At 36.4% G+C, this 17,466-nt stretch overlaps 1 protein-coding gene across 1 annotated transcript; it reads right to left on the minus strand.

Moving 5' to 3' along the window:
* Positions 1-10,501: 10,501 nt before the first annotated feature.
* Positions 10,502-16,263, minus strand: LOC116520792 (vomeronasal type-2 receptor 26-like). Its single transcript, XM_032235144.1, has 4 exons — positions 15,463-16,263; positions 14,167-14,394; positions 11,754-11,880; positions 10,502-11,397 (listed from the first exon to the last, which is right to left on the minus strand). The coding sequence occupies exons 1-4, from the start codon at positions 16,261-16,263 to the stop codon at positions 10,502-10,504; spliced, it is 2,052 nt and encodes a 683-aa protein (XP_032091035.1).
* Between the last annotated feature and the right edge of the window lie 1,203 nt (positions 16,264-17,466).

The following is a 17,466-nucleotide window of genomic DNA, read 5'->3' on the forward strand; positions in this document are numbered from 1 at the left end:
AACCGTAGCTTGCAATTGTTTTCGAAGGAGCGACCATGATTCATCGACTGATTGTGGCATTTTATCCGATTTTGATACTTCTTCCTCAAGAGATTTCATAAAGTGGTCTCTTATCTTGGGATCTTGGAGGCTGTGAATATTCAGTCGTTTTGGAGCTGGTTTATGCATTCTGTTTTGGAATTTAAGATGGAATTTGGCAGCCACTAAGGCATGATCGGTTGCAACATCGAGTCCCCAAAAGGACCTGCAGTCAGTAACTGATTTGCTCCATTTCTGCTTGATTAAAATATAGTCTATTTGGTTTCTAGTTGCTCCGTCAGGGCTTACCCACGTTTGAAGATGCCGCTTCTTATGGCAAAAGAACGTGTTAGTAAGCATGAGCCCGTGGTGACTTGCTAGCTCAATGAGACGTTCGCCATTTTGACAGGTGTTGGTATGTGGAGTGTAACAGCCAGTTATTTTACCTTGTCTTCTGCTTCCACCAACTTGGGCGTTAAAGTCACCCACTACGATCAGGAAATCCTTTCTGGGAATTAGTGATAGTTCGTCTTCCAGCTGATGATAGAATTCTTCAATTGTCGCCTGATCATTAGCATTCGTAGGTGCATAGACCGATAATAATGATAGATTGAATGGACGGCTTTTGATATGAAGGTAGGCTAATCGTGAATTTATCGGCTTCCAGGCTATGACTGCTTTTGCGGCTTTTTGACTAAGGGCAAAGCCGACACCAGCGAGTCCAGAACCATTTGTTGGGCCAGTATAGAATAGTTGTATAGATCCCTTTTTGTGTGGGACTGATATTGTAGCAGTTCCATCGTTTGGCAATCTCAATTCTGACACACGACATATATCAACGTCTCTATCGTAAATACTTTTAGCGAGAAGGGCCTGCTTCCCTGTTTGTAGCAATGTTTGCACATTGAGGCAACCGATATTGTTTAGCCCTAAAAAGGAATGGATACGGCGATCCATGGAAACTGTTTCGGCTGGATATACCCAAGGGGACGCCAGTCCCAAGGGTCGACAGAGCCCGATTGGTGGGAACGGGGGGCACCACGTGAAGGCCGGGTTGTCGTTTGATAGTTGAGAGGCTTTGCAATAAGTGTTGCAATGTATATTTTGCGCATGAACTATCCTTGCCCCCCAATCACCTCTCTGAGGGAGATGGTAAGTGAAAAATGAATGAAATATAAGCACACAAACACACACAGAGTCTTCCTTGAATATTATACTATTCAACTTTTACCCTGTTTCTCCAAAAATAAGAACTCCCTGGATAATAAGCCCTCCCAAAAAATATGAAATGCTTGCGCAGACAGTCCCCGCCATTTCCTCTGGTTACTGCAATGCAAAAAATACAAGGTGTGGAGATGAGCTGGAGGGGGAAATGGAGGGGGGACATGCCCCGTGCACCCCACAGGCCCTTACCTAATGGCTGCTCCTGCAACCCTAGCCACCGCGCCCCTTCTGTCATGCTAATGACTGCCACAAGATGAGTGGCAAGTCCTGTGAGAAATAACAAGCAGAAGCCATGAGGTGACCATGCTTGCCGCCTCCTGCACCTCAAACTAATAAGACCTCCCTGAAAATAAGGCCAAATGCTTCTTTCAGTGGTCAAAGAAAATAGCACCCTGTCTTATTTGCGGGGGGAAATGGTAGAACTACATTACCCTGGAATGTAGAAGATAGAGTCAATTGGAAATGAAGCTTTGGAATGGAGCCTGAGCCTGTTATCGTGGATTCATGCTTCCCCAACTAACAGATGGGCATTTTCAGAATGTTCCTTCTGCTACCTCTGCTTTTCAGGTTTCTGCAGCAATCAAGAGAATGACCACCCAATTTTGAAAAACAATTTTTGTATGGGGATTGGGCAGTACCCATAAGTCTGGAAAATCTGAATAGAATGGAACCATTTTTTTTTATTTAAATATTTTTTTTTATTTTTTGTTCCCTATATAGAATTATAGGTATACATTCACATAGTTGTTATTCTTTTTTTTACATTCATGGTTCTTATATATTTGTCATTCCATTTATAAAATTATAATATTCCATTTGGGTTGCTTTGTTTACCATCCCTCGCCTGTTTTGACACCACATTCTTCTCCCTTTCTTTTCTCTCTCCCTCCCTTCTCTACTTACTTACTTACTTCTTTCCCTTCCTGCTTCCCTTACCTCTCCCCTCCTCCTCTCTTCCTCTTCCCCTTCCTACCCTCACTTCTTCTCTCTTTCTCTCCTTCTCCCTTCCATCTTCCTCTCCTCCTCTCTATCTTCCTTCCCTTCTCTTCCTCTCATCTCCTCTCCTCCCTTTCTCTCCCTCCCTCCCTTCTCTACTTTCTTCTTTCCTCGTCTCCTTTCCCTTCCTTCTTCCCTTAAAGGGATTGGGCAGTACCCATACATCTGGAAAATCTGATAAGAATGGAACCAAATTTGCTGTGAGGGGAGAAGTTAGCAAAAGAAAGATTGAGCACAATAGTAATCTACTTAATAAGATATCATTGTCCATGTAGGATTAGGGGTAGAAAGAGAAGAAATAATGAATACAAAAATACAGAATTGCTAAACAATCTCTTGTTTTTAATTTATATAATAGAAGGACTTCAAGAGCTACATGGATTATGTCTAATTACACTGGTTGCAGTTCAAGCTAAACAGGGTGCAGAATAGGGTAACTATGGACGCCCTTTTTCTAATTATGTCTGTCTTGCCTATGAGATCTGGAACAATATGCTTCTTGTGTGCACCTTCTCTTAGGAAATGCCATGAGTCAGGATTGAAGAATAGTGTCAGGGCTACTTCGCTCAGTAACCAAGAAAGAAACCACTCAACTCCATTTTGCAGAATTAAGAGTACTTTTACTGGTCATGAGTAGCCCCATCCCATAGTACAATCCAAAACCCCACAGGTGTCATGTGGGAGATATCTTCAAAAATTATCATCAGGTTGGAATGCCGGACAGTTGGCCTTGGCGGCAACCCCTCTCTCTGCCACATGTGCAATAGATGGTGAGAACAACTCCCTTATTACAGTCTCTCCTGCACAAAATACTTCCCTCACCCAATTACCATGCCCCTCTCCCCATTTCAATGGCAGCCGAAAAGCAAGCAGCAAAACAGAGGCTGACAATTAGGTCTTTCCAAATGTTTTCTTCCATGTATGGAACAGCAATACCTGGAGATTTTATGGCCCCAACCCTTTTGGAATTCTTGGCTGTTCCCATAGATCTTTGAGGTTGGGATGCGGTTTCTTCATGTAATACTATCTGATAACTATATGAAATGGTCCTTGGATATATGTTTAAGAATTTTTCATGCCTCTTTCTGCAATTTAAAATTATTTGAGCCACAATGATAAGTCTCAAATGTGGATCATGGTGAGAGTAGATAAATATTAGACCTCAACAAATAAATATATTTTAAAAGTGTCTTGAATTTTTTCAAGTGTTGGATTCTGACATTGTGTTGACAAAAGTTCTTCTTCTTCTCTGGAGAAGCACAGAAGATGATGACATATATAGCTGTACTATTGCATTCTGGCAAGCTTTCAAAATTGGCATGTTGAAAAATAGGAATGCCTTGGTTTTTTTGGACTGACCTTTATTTTTGGTGAAGTAAATGGGGAAAAACCTTGAAAATCTGTCAAAACATTTTAAAGAGCAACTTATTTATAGCAAAACTGAGGAAAAGATATTCTGAATCTTTTTCTTCTTATGCCCAGCCTTCCCTTTCCTGAGGAATATCTTCTGTAAAAGTCTTTCCCCTCTATTTACCTGCAGTTTGCTAAGATTCCCTTTGCACATACTTATCTGTAGTTGTATTTCTTTGTTATTTCCTTTAAATATGCAATACTGGTAACTGTCTTAATAGGCTGCCTATAATTAATGTCTATGCCATCTTGTCCCCGGAATCTCAATTACATCAGGATTTTGCCAGGAGTAGACAATGAATCCAAAAGGCAAAACTCATCTCCTTCAATAAAAACAAATAAACTCTCCAAAATTCTGCAGGTATCCATTCACCAGAATAGGAGCGATATTCAAAGTTGTAAAGTATTGCAAATTTTAATGCAAACTATTAAACATCCTCACATGAATGAAAAAAAAATGAATTGTACGTTTACTATTATTGCCTTCTGCATCAGGCTTAATCAATGCTTCCTTTATGCATTAATCTCCATAGGCAGTATTAGATGTCATCCAAGGCATAGAAATAACAGTGACATCATAATTAAATCAGAAGGCAAAGGTGGAACAGTAGTAGTCATTACGAATAAGAGTAGTTTATCAGGGAAACTGAAAAGGAGTTATCTTGCCATCTTTTGCAAACATCTCATTTTTTTTTTTAAAAAAAAAACAGAACTTTTTTATTTTTCTTTAAAAAAAAACACAAATATGTCATCATTTGTCAATCATTAAGACATTGAAGTACAATTTTTTGTGTGTGTGTGCCCCTCCCTCCCTCCACCCCCCCCCCCCCCCGCCTCCGGCCCCCCCCCGACGTCCCAGAACCCGTACACGGTATGGATTTTTAACTAACACAGTCTAAAATCTATTGAGAAAAAAGAAATAAAGAAATTAATGACATTCTAGATTGACCTTAGCTTCTTCTTACTGAACTGACTTTTAACAGTTTAAATCATTTCTGATCTTAAGCATAGGCTAACTGGAATTTCTTAGTCCCGTATTTATTTTGTATATAGTCAATCCATTTTTTCCAGTCTCGTTTATATATCTCATTTGAATGATCTTTGAGATATGCCGATATTTTAGCCATCTCGGCTAAGTTTGTTACTTTCAATGTCCATTCTTGGATTGTAGGCAAGTCTTCCTTCTTCCAATATTGCGCCACCAACAGTCTTGCTGCAGTTATCAGGTGCAGAATCAAATTGGTCTCTACCACTGTAAAGTCAGTACATATACCTAGTAAAAATAACTGAGGAATAAACTTTATCCTTCTTTTAAAAACATTTTGCATGACCCACCATATTTTTATCCAAAATGCCTTAACCTTTTGGCAGGTCCACCATATATGATAATATATAGCATCGAGAGAACCACACCTCCAACATTTAGGCTGTACATTCGGATACATAGAAGCCAACTTTTTAGGATCTAAATGCCATCTATAGAACATCTTGTAAAAATTTTCTCTCAGATTTTGAGCTTGTGTAAATTTCACATTTCTTACCCAGATTCTTTCCCATGTATCCAACATTATTGGTTCCTCAATATTTTGAGCCCATTTTATCATACAATCTTTAACTAATTCTGTTTCCGAATCCATCTGTATTAATACATTATATATCCTCTTTATATGCATTAAGCTTTGATCTCTTATTTGTTTAAACAGATTATCCTCAACTTGGATAAAACCAATTTTTTGATCTATTTTCCACCTAGCCTGTAATTGCCCATACTGAAACCATGTTTGAACTACCTTCTCCTCTTTTAATACCTCTAAAGATTTTAATTGTAATACCCCCCTTTCCGAGGTAAGAAGCTGTCTGTAAGTAATTCTGTCCTGTTTTTGTGCTGTATTCATATTTTCAATTGTGTGTCTAGGAATTGCCCTCATGGGTATCTTGTCATTTAATTTATATTGGTATTTCTTCCAAACCCGCAATAAAGCATTTCTTAAAATATGACTTTTAAAATTCTTATCCAATTTTTTGTTGAATAACAGGTAAGCATGCCAACCAAATACCAGATCGTGTCCCTCAATATTCAATATTCTATCATTGGTTAAATGAGTCCAATCACTAATTACAGATAATGCCACTGCATCATAATATAGTTTTAAATTAGGTAGTTTCAATCCTCCTCTCTCACGTACATCTTGCATTATTTTCATCTTTACCCTCGGCTTCTTTCCTGCCCACACAAATTTGTTGATACCCTTCTGCCATTCTAAAAGGTTCACATCTTTTTTAAGTATAGGTAACATTTGGAAAAGAAATAAAAATTTTGGTAAAATGTTCATTTTCACTGCCGCTATCCTACCCAGCAAAGATAAGTGCAATTTCTCCCATTTTTTCATCTCTGTCTGTATGCTATGCCAAAGTGGTTCATAATTATGCTTATATAATTTCCCATTTGAAGTTAAAATGTTAACTCCAAGATATTTGACTTTTTTAACTACCTCACATCCTAGCATCACTCCTAATTCTTCCTTTTGTTTAATATTCATATTTATAGCTAATATTTTGGTTTTTTCCTAAGTTTATTTTAAAACCCGACACTTGACCATATTGATTAATCGTATTCATTAAAACCATACTGGATTCCTGCGGTTGTTCCAATATTATGACCAAATCATCCGCAAAAGCGCGGACTCTATATTCTTGCTGCCTAATCTTGATCCCTTTTAAACCATCCAAGCCCCGTATTTTATTCAACAATACTTCCAAAGTTATAATAAACAATAATGGGGACAAAGGACAGCCCTGTCTTGTACCTTTTCCAATTTGAAAAGAGTCTGTTAAATTTCCATTGACTATAATTTGTGCTGTTTGCTGTTGGTATATTGCTTTAATTGACTGTAAAAAATTATCTCCTATCTGCATTTTTTGCAGTATCTTCAGCAGAAATTGCCAGTTAACTCGATCAAAGGCCTTCTCAGCATCCAAAAATATAAACGCAGCAGGTATCTGGTTGTTCTTTCCCAAATATTCTAATGCATTAATAATTAATCTAACATTACTTTTCATCTGTCTCCCTTGTATAAACCTGTTTGGTCCATATGTATCAATTGTTGAATGACCAACATTAACCTATTTGCTAATATTTTAGTAAAAATTTTATAATCTACATTCAGTAATGAAATAGGTCTATAATTTTTGGGTTGAGTAGTATCTTGATCTTCTTTGGGTATCAAAGATATAAACGCTGTCTTCCAAGATGGAGGGACTTTACCTTCCGTTTGAATCATATTAAATAATTCTCTAAGAGGTTCTACCATTTCTAACTGTAAGTTTTTATAGTAAACCGCTGTCAAGCCATCTGTACCTGGTGCTTTCCCTGACTTTAATTGCTTAATTACCTGCAGGATTTCCCCCGAGGTTATTGGTTGATTCAATTTTTGCCTGCGTTCTTCTCTAACTGAAGGTATTTTCTCTTTGTCTAAATATTTGTCTATGTCTAAACCATTAATTTTATCCCCTTTATACAGTTCTGTAAAAAATTCCCAGAAAGCCTTTTGAATCTCTTCCTGTTGAAACACCTCCTTCCCTCTGTAAATCAGTTTAGATATATTTCGAGTTTTCCTTTTTTTCCTAATCTGATAAGCTAACGATCTGCCAGGTTTGTTTGCATTACAAAAAGTATTGTGTTTTGCATATAATAAATTAGTAGCTACCTGGTCAGAGATCAACATGTCAAATTGAGATTTTAATATGTTAATAGCTTCCTTAACCTTTGTATCGTCTGGGTTCATTGTTAACTCCAGCTCTTTTCTCTTAATTTCCTCTTCCAGTTCTGTTCGTTTTAACCCTTGCTTATTTCTATGTGTTTTATTTATATTCATCAAAACTCCTCTCATATACGCTTTGCTTGCGTCCCATACAAATTCCATAGATGTACCCTTATTCATATTCAAAACAAAATATTCAGATAGTAATTTTTTACAATCATTAATATACTTTTCATATCTAAATAAGTTTTCATTCAATCTCCAAGACCTTCTTGCCTGCACTACCCTTCCCAACTCCATCCAAACTGGGTTGTGGTCCGAAAGGACCCTAGCTGCAATCTTTGTTTTCTTGACCCTAGAAAGCAAATCATTAGTGGTTAGGATAAAATCAATCCTTGAAAGGGATTGATGCCTGTCCGAGAAGAAAGTGAAGTCATATTCCTCTGCATTTCTTTCTCGCCAAATATCTCTCAATTCAAAATCATCCATAATGTCAAAGAAAGATTTGGGTAACTTTGCTCGCATCTTGGTATTTAGGCGGGAAATCTTCTTATCTCTCTTAGTATCTATCACTCCATTCCAGTCACCCAATAGTATACAGGAACTATAGTCCCTCTGTACTAATTTAGCATGAAGATTTCTATAGAATCTATCTTGCTGTTGATTGGGAGCATAAATTCCCAAAAGTAATGTCTTTTTCCCTTCTAAGATTAAGTCTAAAGCAATATATCTTCCGAAGGGATCTGCTTCTATTAATTCAGCTTTCATATCTTTTCTTAAGTATACAACTATACCATTCTTCTTTTCCATAGCAGAAGCTGCAAAATGTTGACCAAGTTTTGAGTTGATCAAATATTTTTGATCAGTTGACTTGATATGAGTTTCTTGCAAACAAATTACATCGTTCTTAAACTGTTTGAGATAATGAAATATTTTCTTCCTCTTCTGTGGAGAATTCAGTCCGTTGACATTCCATGTTAAAATCTTAGTTGTCATCTTTGGTTGGTTGAAGCATTTTTAGAGCTTCCTGCACGGCCTGTTTAACCTTAGGTCTAGTTCCTCCCACTGCTTCCAGATTTGTTATTGTAGTTCCTTGATCGATGGCCGATGATTGTTGATGCTGTTGCTTTTTAGCTTGTTTCTCCATACGTCTAGTAGTCATGCGGCTAGGTCTTAGTTCCATAGCACCTTGCACTTCTAGAGAAGAGAGATGCTCCATCTTGTCTGGTGGTTGTGTAGTTTGCTGTCTATCCTGTCCTTCTTGTGGTCTTTCTCTGGGTCCAGATGGTGCAGGGTGTCCGGCCTTCAATATATTATAATAAAAATCTCGGGCTTTCCATACAGAGTTGAGGCGGTACCTTTGCTTATCAAATGTAAATATGATGCCAAATGGCGCATCCCATCTATACTGTATCTGACGATTTCTGAGTTCTTTGACCAAAAAAGCGTAGTCTCTCCTGGCTCTTAACATTTGAGGTGGTATCTCTTTCAAAACAGCCAGGTCTTGACCGCCAATTTGAAGCTTAGTGTTATAAGACGCTTGCAGTACCATATTTCTAAGCTCTCTTGTAGTAAAATATATAACGATGTCTCGAGGAAGCTGCTTCTGCTTTGCCAGCCAGGAGTTAACGAGGTAAGCTTTGTCAATTTGCCAGTCTTGGTTGGTCCCTGGTCTTCCCATCAGGCGATCAAAAGCTTCCGATAGGATCTGTTTCAGGTTCTCCTGTTTCTCCTCACGCAGCCCCCTTACTCTTAATGCGAACTCCATTTGTCGGTACTGTATCATAATAATTTCTTTTTCAGCATTTTCCACTTTTTGTTCCACCACCTCTGTTTTCAATGTCAAGTTAGCATTGGCATCATTAAGAACCTCTAGAGTATCTTCCATTCCAGAAATATGTTCTGTTAATACAGTTACAAGACTCAGCATGTCGTCTCTAATTTTATCAACCTTAGCGTCAAATTTCTCATACAGCTCCTGTTTAAGTCCTTTTATTTCACTTTTAATTTCTTCTTTCATTTCTTTTATTTCCTCTTTTCTCTCCTCTCTATTATCTCTAAACTTATCTTCCATTTTAATTGTCTGTGCATTAAGAGCCTCGCTTAGATTACTCAGGAAAAATTCTTTCGTTAACACATCCCCAGCAGGGGGCGTAGGAAGCGGAGGCTGCAGCTTTGTGCCAGGCACTGAAGATGTGCCCCTGGAAGTAGAGGGTGACGACTTCAAGTTAATATTTGGTTTTGAGGCCATTTCAAAATTTATCTGCCTGCAGTTAGTAGAACTCTATTGCCTGAATATGCAGCTTTAAGTAAAGAGGCTTTTATTTTGAAGTTTAAGGCTTGGCAAAACTTTCAGTGAGTAAACATTGTATCAAAACCGTTCAGCAGATTCATCACCATTTAACTTCCAAATAAGCAAAGTTAATGAAGGAGTAAAATTCTTCTATTGTGAAACCAAAACATATGATAAGCAATCCCTTTTGTTTTGAATTCTTGTGAGGATTAGCAAAAAGTGTTCATTATTACCAGAGAAACCAGCCTGCTCGGCGCCATTTTAAAAGCCTCTAAGTAAATAATTTTTCGGAGGAGAAAAAGAAAAGAAGCTAAAATGTTGATAAACAATTATTGTCCACGCAGTAAACGGATTCAGCTTGTGATAAGATTAAATCAAACAAAACTTTGAGCAGAGTGGGGGAGACTTACTTTGTCGCTGCACAAGGCAGTTTGAAGTTCCCAGCACGGACAGCCGTTCTGCCTTGGGCTAGCCCCCCTTTCCTTGCAAGCACAAAAGCTGCAAAAATCGAAGAGCATTTGCCAGCAAAACAGTTTCTTCTTTCCTTCTTGCCTGAAGGATAAGAAAACCTGATAAGACGTCAGATGGAAGATCCTCTAAACAGGTACGTAGCCAGGAATTCGGAGGCAGCTGATTTTTTGCTGCCTCCACCAGCAAGCTCCTCCCAGGAAGTCGCAAACATCTCATTTTTTTGATGTAGCAACGGAAGGGAAAATGCCAACTCAAATTGGAGAAAAAGTCATATATCTTGAAAGCAACTAATTTGATTAATTCAAAGTGTATGGTGTTAAAATTAGGTTCATTTTTTCATTAGTTGCTCCTTCTTATTCAGATTAGGTTTTAGCAGAATGATATAGCATTTGGGGGAAAATATGCAGAGAAGTAATCCAGCTGCAGAAGCCAAAATGGAGAAGATCTCCACAGCCACCATGTATTTTCCCTTGGTACTCAAATAGGTGGGAACAAATGACACCCAGACACTGCAAAACACCAACATGCTGAAGGTGATAAATTTGGCTTCATTAAAGCTGTCAGGCAAATTCCTAGCTAGGAAGGCTACAGTGAAACTGACAGCAGTCAAGAACCCCAAAAAGCCAAGGACAGCATAAAACATTGTGGTGGAACCTTCATTACATTGTAGAACAATTTCGTCAGCCAGGGAATGCATGTCAGAATCTGGGAAGGGAGCAGAAATTATGAGCCACACCACACAAATGCAGAATTGTGTCAGGGAGCAAGATAGGACAATAGGGATAGCCAGCCTTTTCCCCACCCATTTTCTCATTTTGGATCCGGGCTTGGTGGCCATGAAAGCAAGGACCACTATGATTGTTTTCCCCAATATACAAGAAAGAGCTACAGAGAAGAGGATGCCAAAAGCAGTTTGTCTCAAGAGACATTTCACTTGGTCAGGTTGCCCAATGAAGAGCAAACTGCAAAGGAAGGAGAGCAGAAGAGCAGCAAGAAGGCTATAAGTAAGGTTCCTATTATTGGCTTTAACAATAGGTGTGTCCTGATATTTAATGAATATCCCAAGCACTGCAGCTGAGATGAAAGAAAAGGAGACTGCAATCGCTGCCAAAGAAATCCCCAAAGGTTCTTGATAAGTTAAGTAAATTATACGTTTTGGAAGGCAACTATCTTTATTCTGGTTTGGATATTGATCCTCTGGACATGGGAAACAGTCATCTAAGTCTGAAAGAGAAACCATTCATAGAAACGTCATTCTTTTGAGGCATCTTCAATTCTAATTAACAATATAAAATTTCCAAAAAGTAATAGCAAAGGTCTCTGAAAAAACTGTTTAATTTTTCAAGAAAACATGAGAATGAATAATTCAATCTATGGATGCTCCAAGTTAGAATGAACTAATGGGTTTTTATCACCAAATAACTCACTGAAGTTTGAAGAAAATATCAAATGTTTCAATATGATGTGAAGCTCAATATTTTCAATCACCATAATATTAATAAAATATTTATTTATTAAAAAATAAACTCCCATTTATATTTATTATGTAATTGATAAATTTAATACAATTCTTTACTTACCCAATTGATCAGCTATTTTCCCTTCTGGACATATTTTACAGTCATAGCAGCAGGATACTTTTCCTTCCATTTTTATCTTGCTACGGCCAAGAGGACACTTCTTGTTACAAATGGAAAGAGGTAATGTCTGCTCGTAAATAAAACCAGAATTCACAAAAATAATGTATTGTTGGAGGACTGTTTTTTTTCCATCAATTATACATATGTAGACTCTTCATATATAATCTAAATATTGGAATTGCAATTTCCTTTTTTCTTTCTTGTAGAAATTCACTACTGAATGTTCAACTGCTTCTTATTTCATACCTATTACATTAATCGATTGATCATTCCCAATAATTATATTCTAAAGATCAGTTTGAGGCAATATGGAAAAATCTTTAACTCTCTATATCTCTATACTTAGAGATATAGATTATTTTTTTATTCATCTCAAGTCAAATCAAATAACTATATTACTTCGCTCACTGATTAGTTTTTAATTTATATTTTGTGGAAAAATATGCATCTTCTTCTTAAATGAGTTTTGTATCTTACTCGAAATACTGCTACATTATGATTACATGATGAAATAATAGATAAATCTGATTGGATTGGATTGAGAAAGAGAGACTGAGAGACAGAATCATCAGCAGAAATTCTTTGTTTTTGACTCAAATATTAGAATATATTTGTGTTTGTGTTGTGTGTGTGTGTGTGTGTGAGTGTGAGTGTGTGTGCACGTGCACACACACACAGACACAGTAATACTCTTCCATACAATCAAGAATTTTAATGGCTTCTTTGAATAATTGATATAACCTTGATATGTGTGTGTGTGTGTGTGTGTGTGTGTGTTTGTGTGTGTGTATCAAAATTATTTCAATTATTCAAAGAAAGCCATTAAAATTCTTGATTGTATGGAACAGTATTACTGCACTTGGATTAGCATAATTAGTTAAGTAACTAGAAGGACTAAGTGTCCAGCAAAGTGTCCTGCCTGTCTGCAAAGAATATAAATCCTTCCATTCCCCACTATCCTGTCAGAGCTGAAGAATCTCCTTGGATAAGAAATGAAATGTCTTCAAGAAAAACTAAGTCCAGTTTCCTCTTGAAAAAGCAACTCTGGTATCTCCAGCAAAAAATCCATATTTCGTTTGGGTGCTTTTTGCAAACAAAGCATTAAATGGAAATTAGAAACTAACAAACTAATACAGAATAATGAGAATGAAAGTGGGGAAAAGTAAGAGTGCAAAACTTTTATTAAAAAATAGAAAAAACATATCTCCCAATTTATTTTTTTCAACAGTACAAGAATTAGTATTAAGTTTTCTCTTAATCTAGGATTATCCATTTTTTTCTAATCATTGAAACTACCCTCATAACTGCATTTTTTTTTCTTTTGTCATGCAAAAATATGTTTAAATCTGAATATTGTATTTTCTCTAATCAAAGAATTTAATTTCAACATTTTGGAAGTTCCAACTTTTTCATCCACCAAGGAGGTTATTAAAAAGTTAATTCTAAAATGTTGAAATCATGAAATTTATGTATACCTTTAAAAAAAAAAACCATTCTATTTTCATACATTTGTGTTCATTGTAAAGTACAGTGTGTATATATATATATATATATATATATATATATATATATATATATATATATATATATATATATATATATATGTATATATATATATATATAAATTACTTACAAATGCAATAAGAAATAAATCCTGTGTACTAAGATAGTTTTATCTTGTTTTTACAATTACAAGTCACCTAGAGGTAGGCAGCATAGTCCTCGAATAATGACCACAATTGAACCCAAAGTTTATATTATTAAGTAAGAATGTTAGTGTTCCAAGTAATGTACCCATAGAGAGCAGAATTCCAAGACAGGTAGATTCCTAAAAAAATGAAATTCTTTGCTCCCCCTCCTATCCAATGGCAACCCGAAGCCATAAAGATGGCCTCAGCCAGGTTCATTCAGTGTTGACCATTGTTAATTGAGTTTTGCTCCATTTTATGACCGTTATTAAGTGAATCTCTGCAGTTGTTAAGTTAGTAACACTGTTGTGAAGTGAATCTGGCTTCCCCAATGACTCGCAAAAGCTGATCACATGACTCTAGGACACTGCAACTGTCATAAATACCAGTCAGTTTCCAAGCATCTGAATTTTGATCACATGACCATGCGGGAGCTGCAATGGTTGTAAGTGTGAAAACCAGTTTTACATCAATTTATTCAGTGTTATTATAATTGCAAACCTTCACTAAATGAACTGTTGTAAATCGAGAACTACCTCTAATGAATAACATACAGACTGCTAAATAACTTCTTGCTTCAAGGGTTGCTATGATTATGATTGCTTAATCATTACTCCATCAGTCCGTAACTAATAAATTCAGGAAAAGGAAAAAATGAGACACACCTGGTTAAATATGAGTGGCCAAACGGTTTCCTTGTCAGAAATGGTGAGGAGCTTGTCTGGGGGAGCCATGGGGTCGATCTTTCCAATTTGGACTTTCAGAAAGGACTTGTTTGCAAATGTGACCCAATTGAAAACATCAAGTCCCGTTTCTAATTCCCCATTGGGGCCGAAAGAAACCTGTATCCCAGCACTGTTGTTAAAGGAGACTTGTTGCAAGAAATGGTGGAGCTAAAGAAGAAAAAAGGAAAGAAAAAGAAGACGACACGGGAATCTTTGAAGGGAATGGAAATATGTCAATTTATTTTTTCATATTTGGGCTAGACTTAATAAAACAAAAGCTGTTCTATTTTGCTCCAGTCTATACTATTTTAAACTGAAAAAGAAATATTTTTTTATCAAACACATTTTCTACTCAGAGTTACTTTCGTCTATATACCAAGTGTTTAACCCTTTGGGATCTCCATATAAAAACAATTTACCTCATGTACAGCCAGAAATCTAAAATAACGTTTAACACAGCACATGACTTAAACAAAATGATTGGGTTGAAATCTGCATATGTGGGAGTAATTGGGCTAGATTGCAGGGATGACACTGAAATATTATCATATGGTAAATATATCTTAAATTATTGTATTCTATTCCAATTTCATTTTAGACTGTATTTTATTCCAATTCCATTTTAAATCAGATTTTATTCCAATTCCATTTTAACAAATTAAATTTTGTTAAATTTATTAATAAAATTTTATCAAATTTTAGTAATAATTTGTTTCTGGAACTTTGCACTTTGATATCACCCAAGGGCTAATCAATAAAGACTCAATGTTGATTGTACTCTCAGGTGAAAAACTATCAGATGAGAATTCCAATACAAAATCCAGAAAGGGGAGGACCACTTTGCTTTACTAACCTTTTCAGAAATTGTGGATTTGGTTTTCTGCCATAAAGTGTAGGCAAGACAGAATTATTTGAGGTGTTAATTAACAAATCGACATTTTCTTCATATGACTCTTTGATGGATTTGCTATTCACTTGAAGTATTTTCTATTATTATTGATAATAATATTAATATTTACTAGTTACATATTACATATTTCTAACTGTCTCCATATTTAAGCATTACATTTACTTTATTTTATTTTATTTTTAATGAAAATATTAGCTACTTCTATATAACTATCTATAAAGTGTTCTAACTGTTGAAACAACAAAATTAAAACAACAACAATAACAAACTGGTCTCCTATTCTGGTACTTTATGATTTCCCCAAATTTTGTATTAGCCAACATTACTTGCCAAGGTGATCGGAGGAAGAGCTTCCATCTCCTCTCATTCATTTTTCGTTCCCCTTTGAGTTTGGAAGAGCACATGGCCTTCAGAGCATGTGCCACAACATAGACTGCATTGTAGAGACTGTAACTATGACCATTCATGGTGGTGTCAAAGACAGAATTAGGAAGAGTCTCCAGCTTCTCTTCTCCAGTGCAGATCCTTTCAGCCTTCTCATCTGCAATATCACTGGAGAAGGAACATTCAAATGCATCTTTCCAGAAATCCCTAATGAAGCCATCTTCTTTGTCAACGTTTGGGTTTCTCTTCTGCATAAATTGTTGGAATCCTGTCAGCTGCGTTGAGTGAATTGCAAAGGAAAGGGCACCTTGAAGAAAATCAATGTGGAACTGTCTTTGCATCAGAATGGAGGTAAATTCCATCTGGGTTGTCATAATCCAAACTTTGGCCTGTCTCTCTTTTGGAATATTATCATAACTGAAAAAATTGACCATTAGTCTCAAAATAACCATGCCTGTAATTTCAGCACTTACAATGACTGCAGTGACTGTACTCTCCATAATCACTTTGAATATTTTTTCTGCATTTTCCATCCACTCAGCAGCTGCATTACCATACACCATTTGGGGAAGACATATTAAAAAGTCAAAGCAGATTCCTCTCTCTGAAAACATGGGAAGTCTCTTTTGAATGAACCTGTCCCTATCTTCCTCAAACAGAGAAACTAACCCAACCCAGGTCCATCCAAAATGCAACAATAAACGCAGTAGTGCTTTAAATTGATGGGTTTCATCTGGGAACATCCATTTGACAAACATTGCTGTTTCAGTATTCATCAATGGAGGTGATCCATAAAAAATCTAAATGGAGAAAGTCAGAAGAACATAGAAATAAAGGGTCTCATCCAAAATAAAAGAAAAAAAAACAATGCATGTGTGTTCTCTTAACCCAATTAAGGTTAAGAAAGTTTGGGTGGGATACAAAAATAAGATGCCTAAAAATTAGTTTTACATAACTTCTGCAATGTTGCTAACAATACAAAAAGAGATAGGCCTTTCAAGATGTTCTTATTCATGGTTTTGCTCATATTTTCATTTCAGTGACCCACCTTTTGAATATAATAAATAGTTGGTGAACCTCTCATATTGTTCCAATTTTTGTCTCACCTGGGGAAATTTGTAGTTTTGTAGAGTGATTGCCATGTTGAGACAGGTGTTAATCAGGGGTCCTCCAATGACAGCTACTGTGTTGGTCTGGTCATTGCATTTGTAGTTGGGTATAAATTTATCCTTTGTAGATAGAAATTCCATTGCTAATTGATAAGTTGTAATTCCCCCAGGATAGTGAGTAGCAATAAAGAAACCAAGGCTAACATTGGGTAAGATCCCAGAATGTTCATTGATCTCCTTTACAGCAAATGCCAGAGCCAAAATGTGCTGGTAATTATGAGTAATGAACCTTCAGCGAGAGTTAGAAATGACATCAATATATTTCTCTTTCAGAAATGTTGGACAGTGGACAGTGTTTTAATTGATACATATAAATTATACGTACAAAAATATATAAATTAGTGCTTATGGTTTGTTCTGAATACTTGCAATCTGGTCACTAACAAATAGCCCTAGATTGTATCAAGTAGGACCCAGTTGTGGCTACTTAACTTTGAGCTAAGGTAGCATCTAGTTAGCCACCCATTTGAAATACTTTGTTCACTTCTGGAGACCTCACTTAAGAAAATGTATTCATTAGATTGAGGGGAGTCCAGAAATGGGCAACAGAAATGGTGCAAGAGCTGAGAGACAAAAGGGCTAAATAAGGTCACTGGAACAGGTCATACCAACTGACAAGCAATGAATAACTTTAAGCATAAAAGAGAAAGAAAATACAGCTTTTAGATGGCAAAGTGGGGAAAGATGGTATGAGGAGGTGGAGAAGAAGTTGGATACTTACATATACTGATCAAAGACTTCAGAATAAGGGACACTTTGAAAAGTGATCTCATTTGA

The sequence above is a fragment of the Thamnophis elegans genome, chromosome Z (genome assembly GCF_009769535.1).
Source record: "Thamnophis elegans isolate rThaEle1 chromosome Z, rThaEle1.pri, whole genome shotgun sequence".
NCBI lineage: Eukaryota > Metazoa > Chordata > Lepidosauria > Squamata > Colubridae > Thamnophis > Thamnophis elegans.